The sequence below is a fragment of the Hyla sarda genome, chromosome 6, assembly GCF_029499605.1.
Source record: "Hyla sarda isolate aHylSar1 chromosome 6, aHylSar1.hap1, whole genome shotgun sequence".
NCBI classification, from domain to species: Eukaryota; Metazoa; Chordata; class Amphibia; order Anura; family Hylidae; genus Hyla; species Hyla sarda.
The window spans coordinates 33,721,662-33,748,626 of NC_079194.1; the positions used below are offsets into that span (position 1 = coordinate 33,721,662).

Genomic DNA, 26,965 nt, shown 5'->3' on the forward strand with positions numbered 1-26,965 from the left:
GGGGGAACGACAATGCTACCGAATTTGGGGAACCTGCTTCTTCCTAATGTGGGGCTATACTGCACCTAATGTGGGGAGCTATGCTGCACCTAATGTGGGGAGCTATACTGCACCTAATGTGGGGAGCTATGCTGCACCTAATGTGGGGAGCTATACTGCACCTAATGTGGGGAGCTATACTGCACCTAATGTGGGGGAACTATACTGCACCTAATGTGGGGGAACTATACTGCACCTAATGTGGGGAGCTATACTGCACCTAATGTGGGGGAACTATACTACACCTAATGTGGGGCTATACTGCACCTAATGTGGGGAGCTATACTGCAGCTAATGTGGGGGAACTATACTGCACCTAATGTGGGGGAACTATACTGCACCTAATGTGGGGCTATACTGCACCTAATGTGGGGAGCTATACTGCACCTAATGTGGGGAGCTATACTGGACCTAATGTGGGGGAACTATACTACACCTAATGTGGGGAGCTATACTGCACCTAATGTGGGGCAACTATACTGCACCTAATGTGGAGAGCTATACTGCACCTAATGTGGGGCAACTATACTGCACCTAATGTGGAGAGCTATACTGCACCTAATGTGGAGAGCTATACTGCACCTAATGTGGGGAGCTATACTGCACCTAATGTTGGGGAACTATACTGCACCTAATGTGGGGAGCTATACTGCACCTAATGTGGGGGAACTATACTACACCTAATGTGGGGGAACTATACTGCACCTAATGTGGGGGAACTATACTGCACCTAATGTGGGGGAACTATACTGCACCTAATGTGGGGGAACTATACTGCACCTAATGTGGGGGAACTATACTGCACCTAATGTGGGGGAACTATACTGCACCTAATGTGGGGGAACTATACTGCACCTAATGTGGGGGAACTATACTGCACCTAATGTGGGGGAACTATACTGCACCTAATGTGGGGGAACTATACTGCACCTAATGTGGGGGAACTATACTGCACCTAATGTGGGGGAACTATACTACACCTAATGTGGGAAGCTATACTGCACCTAATGTGGGGCAACTATACTGCACCTAATGTGGAGAGCTATACTGCACCTAATGTGGGGGAACTATACTGCACCTAATGTGGGGGAACTATACTGCACCTAATGTGGGGGAACTATACTGCACCTAATGTGGGGGAACTATACTGCACCTAATGTGGGGGAACTATACTGCACCTAATGTGGGGGAACTATACTGCACCTAATGTGGGGAACTATACTGCACCTAATGTGGGGGAACTATACTGCACCTAATGTGGGGGAACTATACTGCACCTAATGTGGGGGAACTATACTGCACCTAATGTGGGGTAACTATACTGCACCTAATGTGGGGGAACTATACTGCACCTAATGTGGGGAGCTATACTGCCAACCTAAGGGCCCAGTTCACACAGCGGTGATTTTTTTTTTATTTTACGTGCTAATTTTTTTCTGTGATTGGTAAAAAAAATGGCCGCAATTTTACCATGTAAAAGAAAAAAACATTGCTGATTTGTCCACAGTGTGAATCCGGTCTAATAGTCAGGCCACGTTCCCACAGTATTTTTTTTCCAGTCTTCTGTGGCTCAAAAAAAGTCCAAAATACTCTGTGTGAACATAGCCCCAGACTGTCTAGTTTGCACATGTTCACACAATGGGGGACATTTATCAATCTTGGGGTGTCATGGATGTTTTTTTTTACTCCCTTTCCTCTCCTCTATTTTGTATGCTGTTGCGCAAAATTTATCATTCGTGTGCACGGAGAATGATAAATTTTGCACAAATTTTGAAAACCAGACAAAGTTGTCGATCATCTGACACATATCTGCGTGTCGGGTGTATTAATGGTGTAGGGTTGTGTAAAATAATGCTGCCGTGCGCAAAATTAGTCCTCTACTTATGAAAAAGTGCACATGATTAGTGTTTTATTTTTATCGCGAATATCGGCACTTCGCGATTTAGCAAATATTTAGAATATAGTACAATATATTCAAAATGACGAATATTCTTTTTTTTTTTTACATGGAACAAAAAGTGAACGAACATAGCGAATATGTGAATTTGGCGAACATAGGACGAATTATCGTCAATATATTTGCAAAATATTGTGAATTCGAATATGGCCCCTGCCTCTCATCACTACACATGATAACTCACTATCCACTGCAAAAAAGTATCCACCAACCACCATAGCATAGAAAACAATTTGAAATGCTCTAGAAAAAGAAGCACAAAAAAGACACACACACAAAAACATTACTGCACAAAAGAGAGCGCAAAATAATAGAAATAAAAACCGGTCTACATGCACTGATAAATGTCCCCCATTGCACCAGATTCATCAATTTGCCTAACAACCAAACTGTCCAGTTTGCCCATAGCAACCAATCACAACTCTGGTTAAAGGGGTACTCCAACCCTAGACATCTTATCCCCTATCCAAAGGATAGAGTGAAAAATGTCTGATCGTGGGGGGTCCTGCCGCTGGGACCACCCGCAATCTCTGTACAGCACCTGGCATTTGTTTAGAACGCTTAGAGCGGGTGGCAAGGGGTTGTGATGTCACAGCCACGCCCCCTCCCATAGACTTGCATTAAGGGGGCGTGGTGTGACGTCATGAGGGGCGTGGCCGTGACATCATGACCCCCTGCTGCCCGCTCTAAGCGTTCGGAACAACATGTTCCGAATGCTGGGGCAGTGGAGTACCCCTTTAAATGAAAGCTGAGCTGTGATTGGTTACTGTAGGCACCAGGCAGTGTTGGTTTCTAGCAGATTGATAAATCTGGGCCAATGTTTTTTAAGTTGCAGTTTTGTTTTTTTTTCACCAGAAATGTCTGAAATTACAGCCGCATTTTAAGCTGATTTTCTGCATGTAAAACATAGACTCACTGGGGGAGATTTATCAATATCTGTGCAGAGGAAACATTTTCAATTTGCCCATAGAAACCAACCAGATCACTTCTTTCATTCTTGAAAAGGCCTCTGAAAAATAAAAGAAGTGATCTGATTGGTTGCTATGGGCAAATGGAAAACTTTTCCTTTACACAGGTTTTAATAAATCTCCCCCACTGAGCCTGTGATTTGCTGAAGCCCATCTCCGAGGGTAGGGGCCGGAGTGTGCTGACGACGGTCGAGTAGCTGGACCCTGTACAGGAGATGGTGGGGAACCCAAGCGGTCGGACCCTCTGTGATCAGAAACTGTGGATAGGGGATAAGTTGTTTTTTTTCCGGAGTACCCCTTTAAGGCTGCATTCACACCACATTATTGCAATACAGTTTCCGTATCCAGTTTTTGGATGAATAATGGATTCTTTAAAACCGGACTAAACTGTATCAAAACGTCTGTACAAATTTTAACCCGTATACGGTTTGAAAAATGATGTCCGGTTGCATCCGTTTTTAAGAAAAAAACGTATACGTTTTAAAATGTTCACTACAATATGAATAAAGTTTCACTTGTTTGATTGAAATTCCATGAAAAAAAACTGTGCAATGTCAAAAACCGTATGGTGCAAAACGGATGGAACAGTAAGCACATACGGTTTTGTACGGTTCGACGGCATTGACTCCCATGTTAAAAAAAAAACATATATGGTTTCAATACGTTTTTTTACCCGGACCAAAAACCGTGGTAGGCTACAGTTTTGGGTATGGGAAAAAAAACGAACAAAACCGTACAAGACGCAAAACAGATGCATCGTTTGGCATACGGTTTTCAATGGAGAGTCAACGCATACGGTTTTCAATACGCTTCCGTACGGTTTTCACATTGAAAACGTATACGGGAACTGTATAGCAAAGACGTGGTGTGAATGCAGCCTAACATGATCTTTGTTGGTTGTCCATCTGTACAATGACACATGACAAATCCACCATACTTCTCAGAAATGATTCATTTGGTGACTGCACAGTTACATGGACGTGTAAATATTTTTCCTAGATACACGTGCACAACCAACATCCAAACATCCACACATGAATTGTGAGTCTTAGATATTAAAACGGATTTATTGGGAAATTGCTTTTAGCTTGTTGGCACCTGTAATCCACCAAATGCTACAAAACATTGGGGCAGATTTACTCATGAAAATATATCAGGATTCTGGCACATATCAAGGGCTGCCTTTGGCTGTGTGGACATGCTGGGAGTTGTAGTTGTGCAACAGCTGGAGGCACACTGGTTGGGAAACACTGGTGTGGAATAACACTCTTGTTTCCGGTGACTGACGAGTAGTTGGATTCCCCATTAGCCGGTCCCCTTTATATCTTGTATTTATAATTCACATGCAGCTCCGGATTGACATCATATATGAAGTTCAAGAGTTCCTGCAGAACGTTCTCCTTGGATTTCTGGTAGTTGGCGTTGTACGCTTGCATCTTCTGGACCGTCTGCTCATCGATCTTGGTTGCCAGGTTTCCTTGGGATCCCATTATCTGAGGAAAGAATGCAAGAGATATTAAAACTGAGAGATTCCTAAAGGGGTACTCTGGTGATGCCAGAAAGTTAAACAGATTTGTAAATTACTTCTATTTAAAAATCTTAATCCTTCCAGTACTTATCAGCTGCTGTGTGCTCCAGAGGAAGTTGTGTAATTCTTTTCAGTCTGACCACAGTGCTCCCTGCTGCCACCTCTGTCCGTGTCAGGAACTGTCCAGATTAGAAGCAAATCCCCATAGAAAACCTCTCACTGCTCTGGAGAGTTCCTGATATGGAGAAAGGTGTTAGTAGAGAGATCTGTGGTCAGACTGGAAAGAACTTCACAAATTTCTCTGTAGTTTATCTGTAGTATACAGCAGCTGATAAGTACTAGAAGGGTTAAGATTTTTTTTTAAATGGAAGTAGTTTCCAAATCTGTATAACTTTCTGGCACCAGTTGATTTATAGAGCACTTGCTGTACATGTACGTTGTGCGCTATTCACATTGTTCCAATTCTCATGTAGGGATTCCAGTTGTCGGACCCCTCATAAATAAGCATGTTATCCCCTATCCTATGCACCTCTCCCAATCCCCCCCAATTACTTGCACACTTGGCTTTGCCAGGTGTGAGTGAATTCTTGATTGAGTGAGGAGTGGTAAGCCACTGCCAGACTCCTCTGGAACAAAAGGATTGAGCCCTTGAAATCCAACATGGCTGATTCTTCTCTCCATCATCTTTGGAGGTCCCCAAATACAACAGATCAGTGGTCTCCAAACTGTAGCCCTCCAGCTGCTGCAAAACTACAACTCCCGTTGCTTTAGAACAGTGTTTCCCATCTAGGGTACCTCCAGCTGTTGCAAAACTACAACATCCAGCATGCACTGTCATGTGAGGAGCTCTGGCCGGCTCCTCACATGACAGTGCGCTCAGCCTGGCCAAGGCGGGACATTGCTGCGGCTGGCGATATGCTGACAGCCCTGTGACGTTTCGAGCCTAAGAAGCCAACAGCACCTGAGGAACGGGACCCTGATATCTCCACAACGGGGGAACGTAGGAAGGTGAGTTAAAGTTTATTTTTATTTTTTTGCAGCCCGAGCACAGGATGAGTTAAAACATTTCCGTCTCATATCTCCTTTAAAACTGCCTAAAATTAGGTTTATACAGCTACTGAATCCCACACATTTATGACTTACTGCTTTATTGAAAACAACAATTTGAAGTACTGTTCTTCCCAGGATAAGCCATGAGGCCATGTTCACACCTCGGAATTTCCGTGCAAAATTCAGCTTGGAATTGTGCCTGGAAATTCCGCTACAGCAGAGTCCCATTGAATTCAACAGGATTCTTCTGCGCTGTGCACACGGCGGAATTTCCGTGCCGGATGATTCTGACACAGAGATTCCGAATTCCGTGTCCCCCAGAAAGAAGCAACCTGTTCATTCTTTCTGCGGACTCCGCACGGAATACATAGCCGTCTATGAGCTGCCTGTGCGGTCCTAGAAGTCTCCGGAATGTCCACGGACATTGGGGGGTGGGGGGAGATGTAACAAAACCTGTGCAGAGGAAAAGTTGCTAAGTTGCCCATAGCAACCAATCAGATCACTTCTTTCATTTTTGAAAAGGCCTCTGAAAATGAAAGAAGAAAACTTTTTCCTCTGTACAGGATTTGATAAATCTCCCCCATTCCATAGTATCAGTTTGTGGAGGGAGGAGGGAGGGGGGCACCCTTGTAAATAAGGGGATAAGTCTTTCAACTCGGAATACCCCTAAATTTGGTTGACTTTTGGTTCAATACTTCTACTTAAAGTGGTTCTCCGGTGAAAACCTTTTTTCTTTTAAATAAACTGGTGGCAGAAAGTTAAACATATTTGTAAATCACTTCTATTAAAAAATCTTAATCCTTCCAGTACTTATTAGCTGCTGAATGCTACAGAGGAAATTGTTTCTTTTTGGAACACTGATGACATCACGAGCACAGTGCTCTCTGCTGACATCTCTGTCCATTTTAGCAACCGTGCATAGCAGATGTATGCAAAGGGCAGCATGGTGGCTCAGTGGTTAGCACTACTGCCTTGCACTGCTTGGGACTTGTGTTCAAATCCCACTAAGGGCAACAATAAATAAAGCATTATTATTATTTTAATAACGTCAGCAGAGAGAACTGTGGTCGTGATGTCATCAGAGAGCATTCCAAAAAGAAAAGAATTTCCTCTGTATTATTCAGCAGCTAATAAGTACAGGAAGGATTAAGATTGTTTAATAGAAATAATTTACAAATATGTTTCACTTTCTGCCACCAGTTGATTTAAAAGAAAAAAGGTTTTCACCGGAGTACCCCTTTAACCCCTTCCCGACCTATGACATACAGGTACGTCATGAACATTTTTGCCGCTACTCGCGGCATCCCGCAGCGCCCGGTAAGATGGTGGCTATCACTGATAGCCAGCCATCTTACCATGCGACCACGGGGGGTTTCATCCCCCACCCCCCCAGCGATCGCTGCGATCAGCTGGTCAAATCTGACTAGCTGATAGCAGCGCTTCGCTATGAGAATACTTAGCAGTGCGGTGTGTGAGTCTGCTAAGTGTCCCTGACCCGTCCCCCTGTATCACTTACCCGGCCATGCGGTGTCCCGGCGGCGCTGCGTCCCAGCGGTGAGTTTCCGGCAGCAGTGCGGCATCTTCATTGGCAGCAGTGAGATCGCCGTAAAGCGATCTCACTGCTGCCTCTGGGAGTTTCAAAACTGCAACTCCCAGCATGCCCAGACAGCCTTTGGCTTTCTGTGCATGCTGGGAGTTGTAGTTTTGCAACATCTGGAGGTCCACAGTTTGGAGACCACTTTATAATGGTCTCCAATCTGTGCTCTTCCAGATGTTGCAAAACTACAACTCCCAGCATGCTCAGTCTGTCCAGGCATGCTGGGAGTTGTAGTTCTCTAACATCTGGAAGAGCACAGATTGGAGACCATTATACAGTGGTCTCCAAACTGTGGACCTTCAGATGTTGCAAAACTACAACTCCCAGCATGCCCAGACTGCCCAAGCATGCTGGAAGTTGTAGTTCGGCAACATCTGATCCTTCAGATATTGCCGAACTACAACTTCCAGCATGCCTAGGCAGTCTGGGCATGCTGGGAGTTGTAGTTTTGCAACAACTGGAGGCACACTAGTTGGGAAACATTGTCCGTTTCCTACCTCAGTGCCTCCAGCTGTTTCAATTGTTGCAAAACTATAACTCCCAGCATGCACTGACAGACCATGCATGCTGGGAGTTGTAGTTTTGCAACAGCTGGAGGCACACTGGTTTGGAAACACTAAGTTTGGTTGCAAAACATTTGAAAGTTTATTACTTAACTTAGTGTTTCCAAACCAGTGTGCCTCCAGCTGTTTCAAAACTACAACTCCCAGCATGCACGGACAGCCAAAGGGCATGCTCGGAGTTTGCAACAGCTGGATGTTTGCCCCCTCCCCCCAATGTGAATGTACAGGGTACACTCACATGGGCGGAGGTTTACAGTGAGTGCTGCACGTTTGAGATGGCGCAAATTTTGCGCTGTAGCTCAAACTCCCAGCGGCAAACTTGCTATGAACCTCTGCCCATGTGACTGTACCCTAAAAACACTACACTACACTAACACTAACCTAAAATAAAAAGTAAAAAACACTACATATACACATATCCCTACACAGCCCCCCTCCCCAAAAAAATGAAAAACGTCTGGTACGCTACTGTTTCCAAAACGGAGCCTCCAGCTGTTGCAAAATAATAACTCCCAGTATTGCCGGACAGCCATTGACTGTCCAGGCATGCTGGGAGTTTTGCAACAGCTGGAGGCACCTTGTTTGGGAATCACTGGCGTAGAATACCCTTATGCAAATCCCTAATTCAGGCCTCAAATGCGCATGGCGCTCTCTCACTTTGGAGCCCTGTCGTATTTCAGGGCAACAGTTTTGGGACACATATGGGGTATCTCCGTACTCGGGAGAAATTGCCTTACAAATTTTGGGGGGCTTTTTCTTCTTTAACCCCTTATGAAAAGGTGAAGTTGGGGTCTACACCAGCATGTTAGTGTAAAAAAATAAATTTTTTACACTGACATGCTGGTGTTGCCCTATACTTTTCATTTTCACAAGAGGTAAAACGGAAAAAAGACCCTCTAAATTTGTAACGCAATTTCTCCCGACTACGGAGATACCCCATAAGTGGTCGCAAAGTGCTCTGGGGGCGCACAACAAGGCCCAGAAGGGAGAGTGCACCATGTACATTTGAGGCGATTTGCACAGGGGTGGCTGATTGTTACAGCAGTTCTGACAAACGCAAAACAATAAATATCCATATGTGACCCCATTTTGGAAACTAAACCCCTCACGGAATGTAATAAGGGGTGCAGTGAGCATTTACACCCCACTGGTGTATGACATATTTTTGGAACAGTGGTCTGTGAAAATGAAAAATAAAATTTTTCATTTGCACAGTCCACTGTTTCAAATATCTGTCAAACGCCAGTGGGGTGTAAATGCTCACTGCACCCCTTATTAAATTCCATGAGGGGTATAGTTTCCAAAATGGGGTCACATGTGGGGGGGTCCACTGTTCTGGCACCATAGGGGCTTCCTAAATGGGACATGCCCCCCAAAAACCCTTTCAGAAAAACTCACTCTCCAAAATCCCATTGTCGCTCCTTCCCTTCTGAGCCCTCTACTGCGCCCGCCGAACACTTCACATACGCATATGAGGTATTTCCTTACTCGAGAGAAATTGGGTTACAAATTTTAGGGTGATTTCTCTCCTTTTACCCCTTGTAAAAATTCAAAAATTGGGTCTACAAGAACATGTGAGTGTAAAAAATGAAGATATAGAATTTTCTCCTTCACTTTGCTGCTATTTCTGTGAAACACCTAAAGGGTTAAAACACTTACTGAATGTCATTTTGAATACTTTGGGGGGTGCAGTTTTTATAATGGGGTCATTTATGGGGTATTTCTAATATGAAGACCCTTAAAATCCACTTCCAACCTGAACTGGGCCCTGAAAAATTACGATTTTGAAAATCTTGAGAAAAATTGGAAAATTGCTGCAGAACTTTGAAGCCCTCTGGTGTCTTCCAAAAGTAAAAACTTGTCAATTTTTTTATGCAAACACAAAGTAGACATATTGGAAATGTGAATCAATATGTAATTTATTTGGAATATCCATTTTTCTTTCAAGCAGAGACTTTCAAAGTTAGAAAAATTTTAAATTTTCAAAATTTTCATGAAATTTTTAGATTTTTTACCAAGAAAGGATGCAAATATCGGTGAAATTTTACCAATAACATAAAGTAAAATATGTCATGAAAAAACAATCTCGGAATCAGAATGATAAGTAAAAGCATTCCAGAGTTATTAATGTTTAAAGTGACAGTGGTCAGATTTTCAAAAAATGCCCAGGTCCTGAAGGTGAAAATGGGCTGGGTCATGAAGGGGTTAAATCCCACCATCCCTATACCATTGGCAATATGCATTGGGAGCCATACATCCCACTGTTTAGCGCTCAATGAACCCGTGGTTACTTACAGTCGTCTGTATACGTCGGAAGTCACTCTCCCTTTTAAGTTTGTACTGATCGACTTCTGCCGTCGCCTCCTCCTTGGCTTGTCTTAATCGCTTATTTTTTCCTGAAATAATAATAATAATAATTTTAAAAAAAGATTTCCGTAACAGGCAAAATTGTTCAACCATTTCCCCGAAATGGCAGCTACATCAATAGGGTCCGTCCTTACTGTATTATTGAAGCTATAAGGCAGTGGTCTCCAAACTGCTGACCTTCGCCGGTTGCCAAACTACAACTCCCAGCATGCCCGGACAGCCGTTGGCTGTCCGGGCATGCAGGGAGTTGTAGTTTGGCAACCACCGAAAGTCCGCAGTTAGGAGATCACAGCTATATGACAACAAATGGGCTCAGATACATGGCATACCATGGCTCTGTTTTATATGGAGTAATAGGATTTCCTCGCCAGAATTGGGGATAATTAAAGGGGTATTCCAGGAAAATACTTTTTTTTATATTTTTTTTATATTAACTGGCTCCAGAAAGTTAAACAGATTTGTAAATGACTTCTATTAAAAAAATCTTAATCCTTTCAATAATTATCAGCTGCTGAAGTGGAGTTGTTGTTTTGTGTCTGGCCACAGTGCTCTCTGCTGACATCTCTGCTTGTCTCGGGAACTGCACAGAGTAGAAGAGGTTTGCTATGGGGATTTTCTTCTAAACTGGGCGGTTCCCGAGACAGGTGTCATCAGAGAGCGCTTAGACAGAAAAGAACAACTCAACTTCAGAAGCTCATAAGTACTGTAAGTACTGAAAGGATTAAGATTTTTTTTTAATAGAAGTAAATTACAAATCTGTTTAACTTTCTGGAGCCAGTTGATAAATATATATATATATATAAAAAAAAAAGTTTTTTTCCTGGATAAGCTCAGTATTTGGCTACAGGAAATAACCCCGGTAATTCAAAGTCCCATGGACAATGGTTTTATTTTCTGGGCGTAATTCTGCCGAAAGAATGAACATGTTCAGTGAAATTCGGAACCGTATTGAAAGTTCCGCTATGGAACTTTGGTAGTGTGCTCAGAGCAGCAGAATCCCATTGAGATCAATGGGATTCTGCTGCCAGTAGATCCTGCTCGGAATTAATTCAGAGCGGAAAATCCGTAGTGTGCATGGGACCTCAGAGGAGCGCGATTTGTACGGAATCAGAGAAAATTCTAGCAAAGCTAGAAACAAGTAACAATAAGGCTAAGTTTCCACTTCCAGTTTCTGTCGTTTTTTTTTTTGGTTTGTTTGTTTTCCCCAAAAAAAGTGGGTTTTAGTCTTGGAATCTTACAAAGCCAAAGACTTCTATGGGAGAAAAATACCATGAAAAAAAAGCAAAAAAACCAAACAAACAAACAAAAAAAACACGTAAGCCTTAAAGGGGTACTCCGGTGAGAACCTTTTTTCTTTTAAATCAACTGGCTCCGGAAAGTTAAACAGATTTGTAAATTACTTCTATTAAAAAAATCTTAATCCTTCCTGTACTTATTAGCTGCTGAATACTACAGAGGATATTCTTTTCTTTTTGGAATGCTCTCTGATGACATCACGAGCACAGTTCTCTTTGCTGAAGTCATTATAATAATAATAACTTTTTATTTATTGTTGTCCTTAGTGGGATTTGAACCCAAGGCCCCAGCACTGCAAGGCAGCAGTGCTAACCACTGAGCCACCATGCTGCCCTTAGCAGACATCTGCTATGCACGGTTGCTAAAATGGACAGAGATGTCAGCAGAGAGCACTGTGCTCGTGATGTCATCAGTGTTCCAAAAAGAAAGGACTTTCCTCTGTAGCATTCAGCAGCTAATAAGTACTGGAAGGATTAAGATTTTTTTAATAGAAGTAATTTACAAATATGTTTAACTCTCTGGCACCAGTTGATTTAAAAGAAAAAAGGTTTTCACCGGAGTACCCCTTTAACATGCTGCGATTTTGGAAAACTGCCACTGAGGCTATGTTCACACGGTGGAATGTCCATCCAGAATTCTGCACAGACATTCTGCTGCAGCAGAGTCCCATTGAATTCAATGGGATTCTGTGGCACTGTTTACAACAGGGAATTTCCGCGGCAGAAATCCCGATTCCGGCGTCCCGCAAAAAGAATAGATATGTCTCTTCTTTTTGAGGATTTTACTCGGAAATGCATTGCTGTCTTTGAGACTGCGCATTTTCGGGCGGTCCTAGCGCCCTCCGGATTCTTCAAATGTGCAGAATGTCAGCACCTGTTTTCTGTCCAGACATTACGCACATTTTAACGTCGTGTGAACATGGCCTGAGCTCAAAACTGCAGAAAAACGCCAAAGGAAATGGGTTTGACCTTTCAAAAATCCCAATTGGCTGTATCTAATATCTGGATGCTGCGTTTTTTTCACCTAAAGAAATGTGTTATTAAAGGATCTATGACATTGTTATTGCTTCTTAATGATACTGATTCCTCTGAATTGTCACACGGTCTCCACCATTCCCTTTCAGTATATATATATATAAATATATATATATATATATATATATATATATATATATATATATAAAGATATCATTACAGCAGCCATATGATTAAGAAAACTCAATGTTCAATGATGCAAATAACAAAAAATAAATAAAAAATAGATGCAAAATAAGGCCGCTATGTCTACACTTCCGCTTTAAGATACACAGGACTCTGCATCACATTACTCACTTTTACTGTAAATGAATAAATGTATAAGAAACCTCAAGCAGGAAGTGAAGTTATCTATCAATCTGGGAACCGTGTACTGAAAACAAGCGAAGTGCAGTAATAGTGACACAACTTGTTCCTCTCTTAATATTGTGCACGGTTTTTGTTTCTTTACGGAAAGATAAAGGGGAGGTTTACTATCTGTGGGGTTTTGGGGCACGTTTTACCAAACATGTGCCTCCAGCTGTTGCAAAACTACAATTCCAAGCATGCCTGGACAGTCAAAGGATGTCTGGGCATGCTGGGAGTTGTAGTTTTGCAAAAGCTGTAGGCACACAGCTGAAGGCAATGTGGTGGCCCAGTACGAGAGATGTTGCCCCGTACCCTTGCTGTCCTGTCAGGCAGCCTCCTTCAGTGTCCCCAGGCCCCCTTGCACCGGTTTCCCCCCTGTACAAAGGTTCTGCATTGTAAGGTATTATAAAATATAATCTTGCTTTAAGAGTTATACCATGTGATATGTCATGTGATTGTTACCCAGGAGGTACCAGTGACCAGGTGACCCCAAGAGTGACCTATGGGCTCCCTGCTAGTCTCCCCCATATAAGCCCTGGGAGGAGCGTCTCTCTTTCCACTTTGGAGATAAGTCTTTGCTGAGGTCCAGTGCAGTCTTGTCTAGTGTGTGTGTCCAGGGTGTTGGAGACCTCAAAGTCCAGTCCTGCAGCCACCAACAAGTCAAGTTAGATAAAGTCACAGCTTTGTCAGTCTTCAGTCAAGTCAAGTCAGTGTGGCCTACATTACATTGACCAGTCCTAATACAAGTCCCAGCAAGCCCTTAAGGTCTCTGAGTCACTGGTCACCTCCTTGGGCCCTGGCTGAACTGTATAGACTTTACCATCTGTCTAACTTCAGTAAAGCTACTGTAATCCGTGACTTGGTGTCAGAGTCTTTATTGCCCCCGTGCCAAGCCCAGGATCCAGCGGTATACCTTCGGGTGGTATCGAGGATAAACCACGCCCTGGCATCACGAATACAAAAGGTTAATGCCATCTGCCCCTAGGGTAACAACATCTGCCCTGTTACCACAGCAACACTGCTGCAAAAAAAAGTGATTCAACTGTGGTACCACAGGGGGTGCTAGTAGAAATACCTGATCACTTTGTAACGCCAGGACACCGTTATCCTATACACGGTCCGAGGTTGGAGACAGCTTCTCCTGGGCCAGACAATGAACACACCAACATCAGGTTATGGATAACTGTCTTTACTCAGCTGGTGCAGATGGTAATACACATACAGCTGGCTTTGGGTGAGATAGTGCAGGTTAACCCATTGGGAGCCCTGTTGCCTTTCTGGGAATTGTGGTGATTTCACCAAACAGATTTATACTGACTTGTGAGAAGGGTATTCCAAAACTACAAGTCCTAGCATTACTGGACTGGCAAAGGATGATACACATGAATGACATAAGAACAGAAAATGTATGCTTCAAAAACCACTCTACTTTGAGCACTAAACCTTTGCACTAATTTAGGAAGATGTAAATTGTACACTCACCATATAGTCTTTGGTGGTAAAGTACAGGAAATCCCCTATAATCATTGTGTGTGTACAGTATAAAACCAGTAAGGAAAGGATTACAGAGCAGGGCTGCCAGGCTCCATCCAGAGAAGAGTGAGTCAGCAGAGTGAGGGAGAGGGAGGAGTCATCACAGTGCAGGCAATAGAAGGACACGCCCCCTCCCTCTGAGAAGATGGAAAAGACAGTGGGCAGCTGTAATATGCTATATTTTTGTGTAATATGGGTGATAGAGACATAAAAATTACATGTACATGATCAGGATTAGATACCGAGTAACATATACTGTAACAGTTTTGTTTTTTGTGGGATCTAACAGGTATGCTTTAAGAAATGATCACCTATCCTGTAGATCCTGTGGATAGGTAATAACCCCTTTAATGTAAAGTCTCAGACATATAGACCGCTCAATATATAGTAAAGTCGCAAACATGCGCGATAGTCAAGGATAGACAAAGTCGCAAATAAACCAAAAGTCTCAGATTCCTTGTCAAAAGCGTTCTCCGGTGGAAGACATTTTTTTTTTTTTTTTTAAATCAACTGGCTCCAGGAAGTTAAACAGATTTGTAAATTATGAACCAAATTTATAGCTTTTACCTCAAGGACCTCACCATCCAAGGTGCATAATGATATATGTGGAAACGCTAATAAATTGAATGAAAAACAGAATCACTGGTAAAAAATTTAATTCAATAAAATGAGTAAACTACACATATAAAGGCACTAATAGATACCCCACTGGGCCCTAGATACTCCACTAGGGCCCAGTGGGGTATCTATTAGTGCCTTTATACGTGTAGTTTACTCAACCATTGATACTCCACTAGGGCCCAGTGGGGTATCTATTAGTGCCTTTATATGTGTAGTTTACTCATTTTATTGAATTAAATTTTTTACCAGTGATTCTGTTTTTCATTCAATTTATTAATGTTTCCACATATATCATTATGCACCTTGGATGGTGAGGTCCTTGAGGTAAAAGCTATAAATTTGATTCATATTTTTCCTTTGACGCTGGTGGGGACCGGTTATAGCTTTAATTGCCTCGTACTTTTTGTTGTGAGCTGCATCTTTTTTGAAAGATTTGTAAATTACTTCTATTAAAAAAAAAATCTTTACCCTTCCAGTACTTTTTAGCAGCTGTATGCTACAGAGGAAATTCTTTTCTTTTTGAATCTCTTTTTTGTCTTGTCCACAGCGCTCTCTGCTGACACCTGATGCCCATATCAGGTACTGTCCAGAGCAGAAGAAAATCCCCATTGCAAACCTATGCTGCTCTGGACAGTTCCTGATATGGGCATCAGGTGTCAGCAGAGAGCACTGTGGTCAAGACAAAAAAGAAATTAAAAAAGAAAAGAATTTCCTCTGTAGCATACAGCTGCTACAAAGTACTGGAAGGGTAAAGATTTTTTTTTTAAATAGAAGTAATTTACAAATCTGTTTAACTTTCTGGAGTCAGTTGATTTAAAAAAAAAAAAATGTTTTCCACCAGAGTACCCCTTTAACAGGGTTGTTCAACTTCAAACATTGTCCAGTTAGATACAGGTGGCCAGGGGTGGCACGGGATTAGCACAATTTTGAGCAACATTTCAAAGGTCACCGATGATAAATGCTGTGCTACCCCCTCTGGCGCAGACGTGTGCCGGTGGAAAGTCACATAATGAATGATGCAAACACAGATTCTCGGTCTACATAGGCCATTTGTGCTATGTTTACAGGCAGAGCGTGCGTTCGTAAGTGTCCCCCCAAAATGTATAAAAACGAACATGGAAGTTAGACACAAAAGCATGGGAAGGGTTAATGGTGGGGGGTTGGCATGGGTTGTATGCTGTAAACAGTGGAGGCGGCCAGTGCTAGCCGGCTCCTGTATAATGTACAATAGGTGTTTATAGTAATAACAGAGCCGGTCCTGGGCACGTGCCAGAGTCTGGTGATACAAGGACAGTCTATAAGACCTTGTCCTCGGCATGATCAGGTATTATACGGGCGTGTTCACATGTCAGATTTGTTGCCGAAATTTAGAAAAACTGAAAATCAGTTCCATTCATCTGAATTGGCTTGTCTCTGAGGCACGTATTTTTTTGCAGTAAATCTGCCATGTGTGAGGGAGCCATAGGGTCCAATAAGAAGACACCAGTATTATAATTGGCTCATAGTAGAGGGGGGGCCTTGTTATAAATCAGTGGTCTCCAAACTGTGTCCCTCCAGCTGGGGCAAAACTACAACTCCCAGTATGACCGAACAGATGAAAGCCATTGCACCCCGGGCGGCGGGGTTCAAGATGCCACAGCCACGTACCCTCATGATGTCATGCCACACCCCCTGAATGCAAGTCTTTGGGAGGGGGCGTGGCGGCCACCACGCCCCCTCCCATAGACTTGCATTGAGGGGGCGTGGTGTGACGTCACAACCCCGCTGCCCGCACCCAGCATTCTAAATGAACGCCGGGTGCTGCACAGAAACCCGGCGGGACCCCTGTGATTAGACGTCTTATCCCCTATCCGTCTAGTGGCGGAGTACCCAGGGGTATTCCAGAATTTTTTTTCTTCAGCCTTTGAGCCCATGACACCAAGTTATCATACTGTGTAATTTGCTTCTATTACCTCCGTGCGCCGCTTTGTCCCATTTTTATGCACAGGACCCGCACCCAGAAGTGCTGTGGGGCAATCCTTTTTATTTTACTGTTGTCTCTGGCCTTTCCCAGCATTCCATCCGGCCAGAGACAACATGTCATAGGTCACATGGTCTCCAGGGGGTGTGATTTTGCTGCTGTGGGTGGGTGGCTAGCAGGGTGGAAGGGATTTACTGAAGTAATGCTATCCAGCGACCCTCTGCAGCATAGCCACGCCCCTGAAGATCATGTGACCTATGACAAAGTGTCTCTGGCCGCGAGTTTTGTTACCATTAACTTCAATGGGTCCACAGAAAATTTGGCATAATGCATGGTTAACGGTAGTGATCAACTAGTGCCAGAAAGTTGCACAGATTTGTAAACGATGTCTATTTATAGATCTTAATCCTTCCAGTACTTAGCAGCTGCTGTACACTACAGAGGAAGTTGTAAAGTTCTTTCTAGTTTGACCACAGTGCTCTCTGCTGACACCTCTGTCCATGTCAGGAACTGTCCAGAGTAGAAGCAAATCCCCATAGAAAACCTCTCCTGCTCTGGACAGTTCCTGACACAGACAAAGGTGTCAGCAAAGAGCACTGTGATCAGACTGGAAAGAAGACACAACTTCCTCTGTAGTATACAGAAGCTGATAAGTACTGGAAGGATTAAGATTTTTAAATAGAATTCATTTACAAATCTGTATAACTTTCAGGCACTAATTGATTTAAGGAGAACACCTTTTCGGATACATTTGTGGTGTCCCAACACCAAAGGCTGTCCTGTGGCTTCGGACTGCTTCGGGCAGAGCTGCAGCACCGATGTTGGGCCCACTGAAAGACTCATGGTTATATTAATTATGTTTAGCACTTTTGCCAAGAATATGTTTTTATAATTACTTCTGTTGTTGTTATTCTGTGTTACTGTGCCTTTAAGCAGAGGTGTACCTCATGTGACCCTGCCTGCCAATGGGAATCCCTAAATTCTTGCCCTTATAGTGTAGTGGGGGAGGAGTTGCCCAGTTGAGTTCATCCTAAAGCTGTGAGCTGAGCAAGTGTGGTAAAGGAGTGCTGTGGTGTTGTGTGCTCTAAGGGAGGCCCAGATCAAATCTACTTTATCCGGTCATTCTGCAGGGATCACCCGCACAGTGGAAGTTCATGCCCTGGCGGAGGAAGCTACAAGACCTTAAAGGGGTACTCCCATGGAAAACTTTTTTTTTTAAATCAACTGGTGCCAGAAAGTTAAACAGATTTGTAAATTACTTCTATTAAAAAATCTTAATCCTTCCAATAGTTATTAGCTTCTGAAGTTTTCCGTCTAACTGCTCAATGATGATGTCGCGTCCCGGGAGCTGTGCATGATGGGAAAATATCCCCATAGGAACTGCACAGCTCCCGGGACGTGAGTCATCATAGAGCAGTTAGACAGAAAACAACAACTCAACTTCAGAAGCTAATAACTATTGGAAGGATTAAGATTTTTTAATAGAAGTAATTTACAAATCTGTTTAACTTTCCGGAACCAGTTGATATATATAAAAAAAAGTTTGGGCCTGGAATACCCCTTTAATCCTTCCAGTACTTATTAGGGTCTGTATACTACAGAGGAAATGGTTTTCTTTTTGGAACACAGAGCTCTCTGCTGACATCATGACCACAGTGCTCTCTGCTGACATCTCTGTCCATTTTAGGAACTGTCCAGAGCAGTATATGTTTGCTATTGGAATTTTAATCCTATTCTGGACAGTTCTTAACCCCTTAAGGACGCAGCACGTAAATGTACGTCCTGGTGCGGTGGTACTTAACGCACCAGGACGTACATTTACGTCCTGTGCATAACCGCGGGCATCGGAGCGATGCCCGTGTCATGCGCGGCTGATCCCGGCTGCTGATCGCAGCCAGGGACCCGCCGGCAATGGCCGACGCCGCGATCTCGCGGGCTTCCGCCATTAACCCCTCAGGTGCCGGGATCAATACAGCTGCGGGGATCCGATCATTCAGAACGCCACACGGAGGTCCCCTCTCCTTCCTCCGTCCGGCTCCCGGCGTCTCCTGTTCTGGTCTGAGATCGAGCAGACCAGAGCAGAAGATCGCCGATAACACTGATCTGTTCTATGTCCTATACATAGAACAGATCAGTATTAGCAATCATGGTATTGCTATGAATAGTCCCCTATGGGGACTATTTAAGTGTAAAAAAAAATGTGAAAAAATGTAAAAGTAAAAAAAAAGTGAAAAATCCCCTCCCCCAATAAAAAAGTAAAACGTCCGTTTTTTCCTATTTTACCCCCAAAAAGCGTAAACATTTTTTTTTATAGACATATTTGGTATCGCCGCGTGCGTAAATGTCCGAACTATTAAAATAAAATGTTAATGATCCCGTACGGTGAACGGCGTGAACGAAAAAAAAAAAAAAAAGTCCAAAATTGCTACTTTTTTAATACATTTTATTAAAAAAAAATTATAAAAAATTTATTAAAAGTTTTTTATATGCAAATGTGGTATCAAAAAAAAGTACAGATCATGGCGCAAAAAATGAGCCCTTATACCGCCGCTTATACGGAAAAATAAAAAAGTTAGAGGTCATCAAAATAAAGGGATTATAAACGTACTAATTTGGTTAAAAAGTTTGTGATTTTTTTAAGCGCAACAATAATAGAAAAGTATGTAATCATGGGTATCATTTTAATCGAATTGACCCTCAGAATAAAGAACACATGTCATTTTTACCATAAATTGTACGGTGTGAAAACGAAACCTTCCAAAATTAGCAAAATTGCGTTTTTCGTTTTAATTTCCCCACAAAAATAGTGTTTTTTGGTTGCGCCATACATTTTATTATATAATGAGTGATGTCATTACAAAGGACAACTGGTCGCGCAAAAAACAAGCCCTCATACTAGTCTGTGGATGAAAATATAAAAGAGTTATGATTTTTAGAAGGCGAGGAGGAAAAAATGAAAACGTAAAAATTTAATTGTCTGAGACCTTAAGGCCAAAATGGGCTGAGTCCTTAAGGGGTTAAAATGGACAGAGATGTCAGCAGAGAGCACTGTGGTCATGATGTCAGCAGAGAGCTCTGTGTTCAAAAAATAAAACCATTTCCTCTGTAGTATTCTGCAGATGATAAGTACTGAAAGGATTAAGATTTTTTAAGAGAGGTAATTTACAAATCTGTTTAACTTTCTGGCACCAGTTGATTTAAAAAAAAAGTTTTCAACAGGAGTACCCCTTTAACAGAACCCTAGCTACCAGGATCAATCTACAAGTCTCTCAAGTCAGTAGCCATTCATTTGGTGAAAGCACCACAAGTCTCAGCAGGGTAATAAGGCTCCCAAGAGGTTACGGTGCATCCTCTCACTCTGCACCAGACAGTCTGTGTAATACCATCCGCACCCTGCTCAGTAAAGACAGTTATCTGTAACCTGACGTCAGTGTGTTCATTTACTTCCCATGTCTGTCCCAGGAGAAGCTGTCTCCAACCTCGGATTGTGAATGGGATAACGGTGCCCTGGCGTCATGAAGTGATAAGGTATTTCCCTACACCACCCGTGGTTCCACACATTTGCATTAGATTCCTCAAGCAGGACTCGTGACGTGTAAATTCTCTACAGAAGAGGATCTCACGACTGAAGTCACCATCCAGCTTCGGCCATAAAGTGCCACCTCCAGGTGTAGTAATGATCTGTGAAGAAAGCCACGGGAGACGTCAGAAGCCTCTTCTCAATATACTTCATAGGCATTTGTTGTTAGGTTTCTGTGGAGCCTCTTCCATTATTAGAGGTAAAAGGTGGAGGCCCTTTTATACGGCTCCTACTGATGTGAATAGGATGTACAGATCGGACCTGTTACTGGGGTCGGTGAGGTGCAGACATACTGGAAGTATATGGGGACAAAGGAACAGGACACAGGATATCTCTGCTGCGTACCTCATAGACTAGAACAGGAGGCGGGTTTAAAAAAAATGCTAAGTCTAGGAAACATAGAAAGTTACATTTTTTGACAGGTTGTCTATTATAGTGTTTCCCAACCAGTGTGCCTCCAGCTGTTGCAAAACTACAACTCCCAGCATGCCCGGACAGCCGACGGCACATTGGTTGGGAAACACTGGTCTATTGAGAAGTCGAGAAAAGGCTGGGGTGCAACTTGTCATGCAGTTATTTTAGAACTCTATATAAAGTCACCTATTAGCAGAGCACCTGGCACTGCTCCTGGGATCTGTATGCAATGTGGGCTGCGGTCTCTAGGTAGTATGCTAACACTTCATGCGGACTTGTGGTGGTGCTCACGCTAAGAAAGTTCCATATAACATATATCCAATGTAGACAGAAGAAAGAAGGAGCGGTTCACTCACCAATCCGTTGCTTGTGCTCTTTATTAAGTGGAGTAGTTACATAGGCAGTATAGAGTCAGATGGAAACGGCAGGGCAAGAGGAGTTACGGAGCCCCGTCCGAAGCGACAGCCGACTGTATACTGCCTATGTAACTACTCCACTTAATAAAGAGCACAAGCAACGGATTGGTGAGTGAACCGCTCCTTCTTTCTTCTGTCTATATAAAGTCACTTGACATTGCCCCAAGGACATTATCGAGGACATAGAGCGACTTTTCTGTATATTATTTAGTGTGTCTCAAAGGCAAGCTGTTACATTAAAGTCAGATCTGCAGGATGGTATAAGAGGTCGGGATGTGAGGACAGGATTTAAGGTGGGGATATGAGGTCGGGATATGAGGAGAGGATTTGAGGCTGGGATATGAGGTCAGGATATAAGGTTGGGATATGAGGACAAGATATGAGGAGAGGGTTTGAGGCTGGGATATGAGGACGGGATATGAGGACGGGATATGAGGTCAGGATATGAGGACAAGATATGAGGACAAGATATGAGGAGAGGGTTTGAGGCTGGGATATGAGGACGGGATATGAGGATGTGATGTGGGGTCGGGATATAAGGTTGGGAGATGAGGTCAGGATATAAAGTGTGGAGATGAGGTCGGGATATGAGGACAGGATTTGAGGCTGGGATATGAGGACGGGATATGAGGATGGTTATATGAGGTCAGGATATGAGGACAGGATATGAGGTCAGGATATGAGGGGAGGGTTTGAGGCTGGGATATGAGGATGGGATATGAGGATGGGATATGAGGTTGGGAGATGAGATCAGGATATGAGGACAGGATTTTAGGCTGTGATATTCGGTCGGGATATGAGGTTTGGATATTAGGACGGAATATGAGGATGGAATATGAGGATGAGATATGAGGATGGAATATGAGACCGGAATATAAGGATAGAATTTGAGACCTGATGATGAGCAGGGGATGTGAGGACAAGAGTGTCATTGTTGCTTTTCCTTTCCCATAAGGTTTAGGTAAGGAGGGATGTCCAGTGGAAAGTCCTAACCAGTAGCTGCCAAGTATCTCTGTATTAGACACTATTAAAACCCACCCACTGGACTCCTCACCCCAGAATTAGTATATATATATATTAAAGGACAGCTTTGCTTTTCCTCCTTCTCATGTTTAGGTAGGAAGATGGGACAACGCTGGGTACTCAGTAAATTAATAAAATACAAGTTCCATCTTTTTCTACGAACCTATATATCAGCTTATTCTACCCTATAAAATGCTGCTCATAGATAGGACTGAATGTACAATCATTTACTGTCTGTTCAATATGTCTGCAATAAAAAACTCTCACAGAGGATATAACCCAGCTTCCCCAGACACCCGCAACCGAAAACTGTGTTAGTTATGCCGAAGTGTGGAAGCAGAGATGCATCAACGATAAAGTGGCCTTACCATTCGGGAGTCTGGGAAAGATGGAAGAGCATTGTATTCCCAACATGGTTGAAGTATATTGACTTTTATATAGCATGATTGTCACTTAACATTTTCCCAGATATCATGGCCACATTGAATGCTCTGCCGTTGTACCCAATATCCACCCAAGTAGCACGGACCCCTGTGAACAGACGAGAGGTCACATAGTCAGGTTACACATGTGCGCCCCTCCATGGTGGAGAAATCTCTGATCCAGGTTCTGATTAGACGCATATTGTGTGTCCAGGCAATAGTCTGGGGAATAAATCTGCCTCCGGGTGAGGCGGTGGACATATTGCTCGCTGTAGTAAGTTTATGATCTTACAGAAAACCCTATAAACTTTAAGCGAGTTTCTGATCAAAGCCCTTGATCATGGTCGGGTTTCTTTTGATTTTACCTTCCTTTTTTTGTCTATTATTTCCAGATGCGTTTATCTTAACACGTTTCTGACCATGGGACAGTGAATACAAAAGGGGCTCCGTGATGCAGCCATCAAGGTATTTCTGAACTTAAGACGGACCGATGCCAAAACACATGTGCGGGATTAGATTTCTCCGTGGAGATAGAGCTGTGATCGCTGATATCTACGGAACGTAATGTGTTGAACTTCAACTTTGAAGCCATGTTCACTAATATGGTCGAAAATTGCTTTATCAGCTATAGGCCCCATTTGGCTCTGCTTTACATGTCTGCACCCTCCAGACCGTGTGTGGTTCTGCAGAACCAAACACAGCTCAGTGTAAGGTTCTTGCTCCAGGTGTTGCAGGGTGCCTCCAGCTGTTTTAAACTACAACTCCCAGCATGCACGGACAGCCAACTGCAAATCCTCAACTCACAAAGAGTCATCCTCTAACACACAGAAAAGGATAAAACCCCCTGTGGACTTTGTTTCCCAACCAGGGTGCCTCCAGCTGTTGCAAAACTACAACTCCCAGCATGCACAGAAAACCAAAGGCTATCCAGGCATGCTGGGAGTTGTAGTTTTGCAACAGCTGGAGGCACCCTGGTTGGGAAACACTGTTCTAAAGAAACGGCCTGTCACCATTTGGATATGCCTTATCCCTTATGTCCATACAGAATAGAGATAGCACAGTGTAAGGTTCTTGGTCCAGGTGTTGCAGCCATATTATGGACCGGTATACCCCAACCAAAGAGCCTCCAGCTGTTGCAAAACTACACCTCCCAGCATGCCTGGACAGCCAAGTGCAAATCCTCAACTCACGAAGAGTCATACTCCAGCATACAGAAGAGGAAGAACCCCCGTGGAGGAAATTTTTAGGGTAAAAGGCTGTCTGTACATGCTGGGCGTTGTAGTTTTGCAACAGCTGGAGGCACACTATTCTAAAGGAATGGGCTTGTCACCATTTCCATCTGAATAAACGCCTATGTCCCAATAGATAGAGAAAGCTCAGTGCAGAATTCTTGGTCCAGGTGTTACAGCCATAATATAGACCAGTGTTTCTCAACCAGGGTGTCTCCAGCTGTTGCAAAACTACAACTCCCAGCATGCCCGGACAGCCTTTGGCTGTCCGGGCATGCTGGAAGTTGTGGTTTTGCAACAGCTGGATGCACACCGCTTGCGAAACACTGATATGAACCCTAATAATTTCATAACAGAACAAGAGGGAAGACTGCTCTCCGAGGGCCATCAGCAGAATAGAGGTACCAGTTAGCAGGTATTCCATATACATAAATATATTAAAATATTCTAAAGATTAAAAAAAAATATATACATATATATATAGATAGAAGGTAGAAGCGGCACTCCGGCTTGTAGGTGAAACAATCACAAAATGTATTCACACATCTGTGCAGGCAACGTTTCGGCTCAACAATAGAGCCTTTCTCAAGAAAGGCTCTATTGTTGAGCCGAAACGTTGCCTGCACAGATGTGTGAATAAATTTTGTGATTGTTTCACCTACAAGCCGGAGTGCTGCTTCTACCTTTTATCTATACTTCGTGGGAATTGGTCTGTTCCCGGAGCCTGGCACCCACGTGGATCTTGAATCCTGTTTCACGGTGCTCCCCATACCTCTTGATTTTGTTATATATATATATATATATATATATATATATATATATATTATAAGTACAATTTTAAAGGGACACTATTATGGGCAATCTAAATATATATATATATATATATATAAATAAGTACAATATATATAGATATATATATCACAAAAGAAAACGTCCGGCACTCAGGGAATAGCAGGTAAAACTTATGTATGGCTTTATTCAGGACGCGGTTGGCAGGACAACTGCCAACCGCGTCCTGAATAAAGCCATACATAAGTTTTACCTGCTATTCCCTGAGTGCCGGACATTTTCTTTTGTGGTCTCTACTGAACCGGGAGCGGTACCGGTGTCCGTGGCACAAGGACGTGCACAAGGACGGTGTCCGTGGCGGAGGAGCGGTGAGCGGTTCCACCTCGTTTGTGTGTGTATATATATATATATATATATATATATATATATATATATGTACAAAAAAGTACAAAAAAAATAATAATAAATATATATATATAAATATGTATATATATATATATATAAATATATATATATATATATATAAATAATATATATATATATATAAATAAGTATATAAATAAAAAAATCTATATATAAATAAGTACAATTTTAAGGGACACTAAGTAACTTACGCTTTTTGGCCTCTTCCAGTTTGTCCTTGGCTCTTTTCTCGGCCTGCAGGAGTTGCTGGATTCCCTGGGACTGGCTGGCCATTGTGTCCTGCTGATGTCCTGTACAGACAGTAAACCTGCCCCGCCAGTAATGCACTTTTTATACCGCCACTGTTTGCTGTCATAACACAAAGAAGCTGCCTGAAGAACCGGATGGAGCAGCTGAAGCCTGGTTATACTGTGTACCGAAAAGTGTTTGTATACAGTCCGTGTATATACCGTACATACATGCCTGACAATGTGGGAAAGATGGACAAGGACACCTGCAAAAAAGGAGAAACTAAACAAGAATATCAATGGTTTAATTAAATCAATGGGGTCTGATCGATTACGAAATAACATAAAGACAAATGGGGGAGATTTATCAAAACTTGTGCAGAGGAAAAGTTGCTGAGTTGCCCATAGCAACCAATCAGATCACTGCTTTCAGTTTTCAGAGGCCTTTTCAAAAATGAAAGTAGCGATCTGATTGGTTGCTATGGGCAACTGGGCAATTTTTCCTCTGCACAGGTTTTGAGAAATCTTCCCTGAAAGGCTGGAGGAGAATTCTCCTTCAGTATTGGTTTTTTTTCTTCTTCTTTCTTATCTTTTTTCCATGTTCCCAGTCTTTTTCAAAGTCCTGTTCTTAATAAGTTTCGTTTTCCCATAGCCGACGTCGCTTGCTGAAGAATTGAAACTTTCTTGTTATTGGCTAAAACTACAACTATTGTGCCAACCATTTACTTGCGTCAACTCCCCAAATTGATAGATGCGCCCTTCGCTTTTATATACTGATGCTTGATAACAATAGACAGAGTGTTTTCCTCATACCTATTTGTCTGTCATCTTTTCCCATGAGGGAGACACTCTCCTGGCGCCAGGGAAGGTCACACAAACCAAAGTGGAACCAGGGCACTTATGCCAGGGGCATGTAGTGAGGAGTAGCAGATCCTTGCATTCCCCAAAATGTAACGGTTGTATTTTAGATATTCCAAAATGTTCTTTAGATCTAAAAACAGATAATTATAAGGGTGAAGTCACAGGCTGCAGAAAATTCTGGGGGACATTTATCAAAACCTGTCGAGAGGAAAAGTTGCCCAGTTGCCCATAGCGACCAATCAGATCACTTCTTTCATTTTTCAGAGGCCTTTTAAAAAAATGAAAGAATTAATAAAAACGATCTGATTGGTTGCTATGGGCAACTCAGCAACTTTTACTCTAGACAGGTTTTGATAAATCTCCCCCTATGTCACTATCTTATTCATCTAGAAGGAAAATTGTAGTAATTCAGCCATAATAACGCCATTCAGATAAATAAAACTGATATTCAGTTGCAGAAAAGGGCTCACGCACACTACGGAAATTACACGGAATCTCTGCAGCCTCTGGCACAATCGGCGCTTAATGACTGAGCGATCATTAAAGGCGTTTACCAAAAGATAGGTGATAAGTGTCTGATCGAAGGGAGTCCAACCTCTGAGAGTCTTAGACCCCCACAATCTCCAGAATCGGGCCCCGGGCCCCCAGAGAGAACGCATGCGGCAGATGACACTTGTTCTATTTATTTCTATGGAAGTGCCGAAGTAGAGCACTCGGGCA

The 26,965-nt window shown here is 42.8% G+C and overlaps 1 protein-coding gene across 1 annotated transcript; it reads right to left on the bottom strand.

Annotated features, from left to right (window-relative positions):
* Positions 1 to 4,017: 4,017 nt before the first annotated feature.
* On the bottom strand, positions 4,018 to 26,458 carry ATP6V1G3 (ATPase H+ transporting V1 subunit G3). The gene is made up of 4 exons (XM_056523471.1): positions 26,198 to 26,458; positions 25,349 to 25,565; positions 9,998 to 10,098; positions 4,018 to 4,457 (listed from the first exon to the last, which is right to left on the bottom strand). The coding sequence occupies exons 2-4, from the start codon at positions 25,428 to 25,430 to the stop codon at positions 4,284 to 4,286; spliced, it is 357 nt and encodes a 118-aa protein (XP_056379446.1). The 5' UTR covers positions 25,431 to 25,565; positions 26,198 to 26,458; the 3' UTR covers positions 4,018 to 4,283.
* Between the last annotated feature and the right edge of the window lie 507 nt (positions 26,459 to 26,965).

What these genes read in the sequence shown, in the direction of transcription:
- ATP6V1G3 (XM_056523471.1), bottom strand. Translation starts at nt 25,430, where the DNA reads ATGGCCAGCCAGTCCCAGGGAATCCAGCAACTCCTGCAGGCCGAGAAA. An exon ending in ACTGGAAGAGGCCAAAAAGC is followed by an intron (nt 10,099 to 25,348) that starts GTAAGTTACTTA and finishes TTATTATTTCAG; the next exon opens with GAAAAAATAAGCGATTAAGA. An exon ending in TCCGACGTATACAGACGACT is followed by an intron (nt 4,458 to 9,997) that starts GTAAGTAACCAC and finishes TTCTTTCCTCAG; the next exon opens with ATAATGGGATCCCAAGGAAA.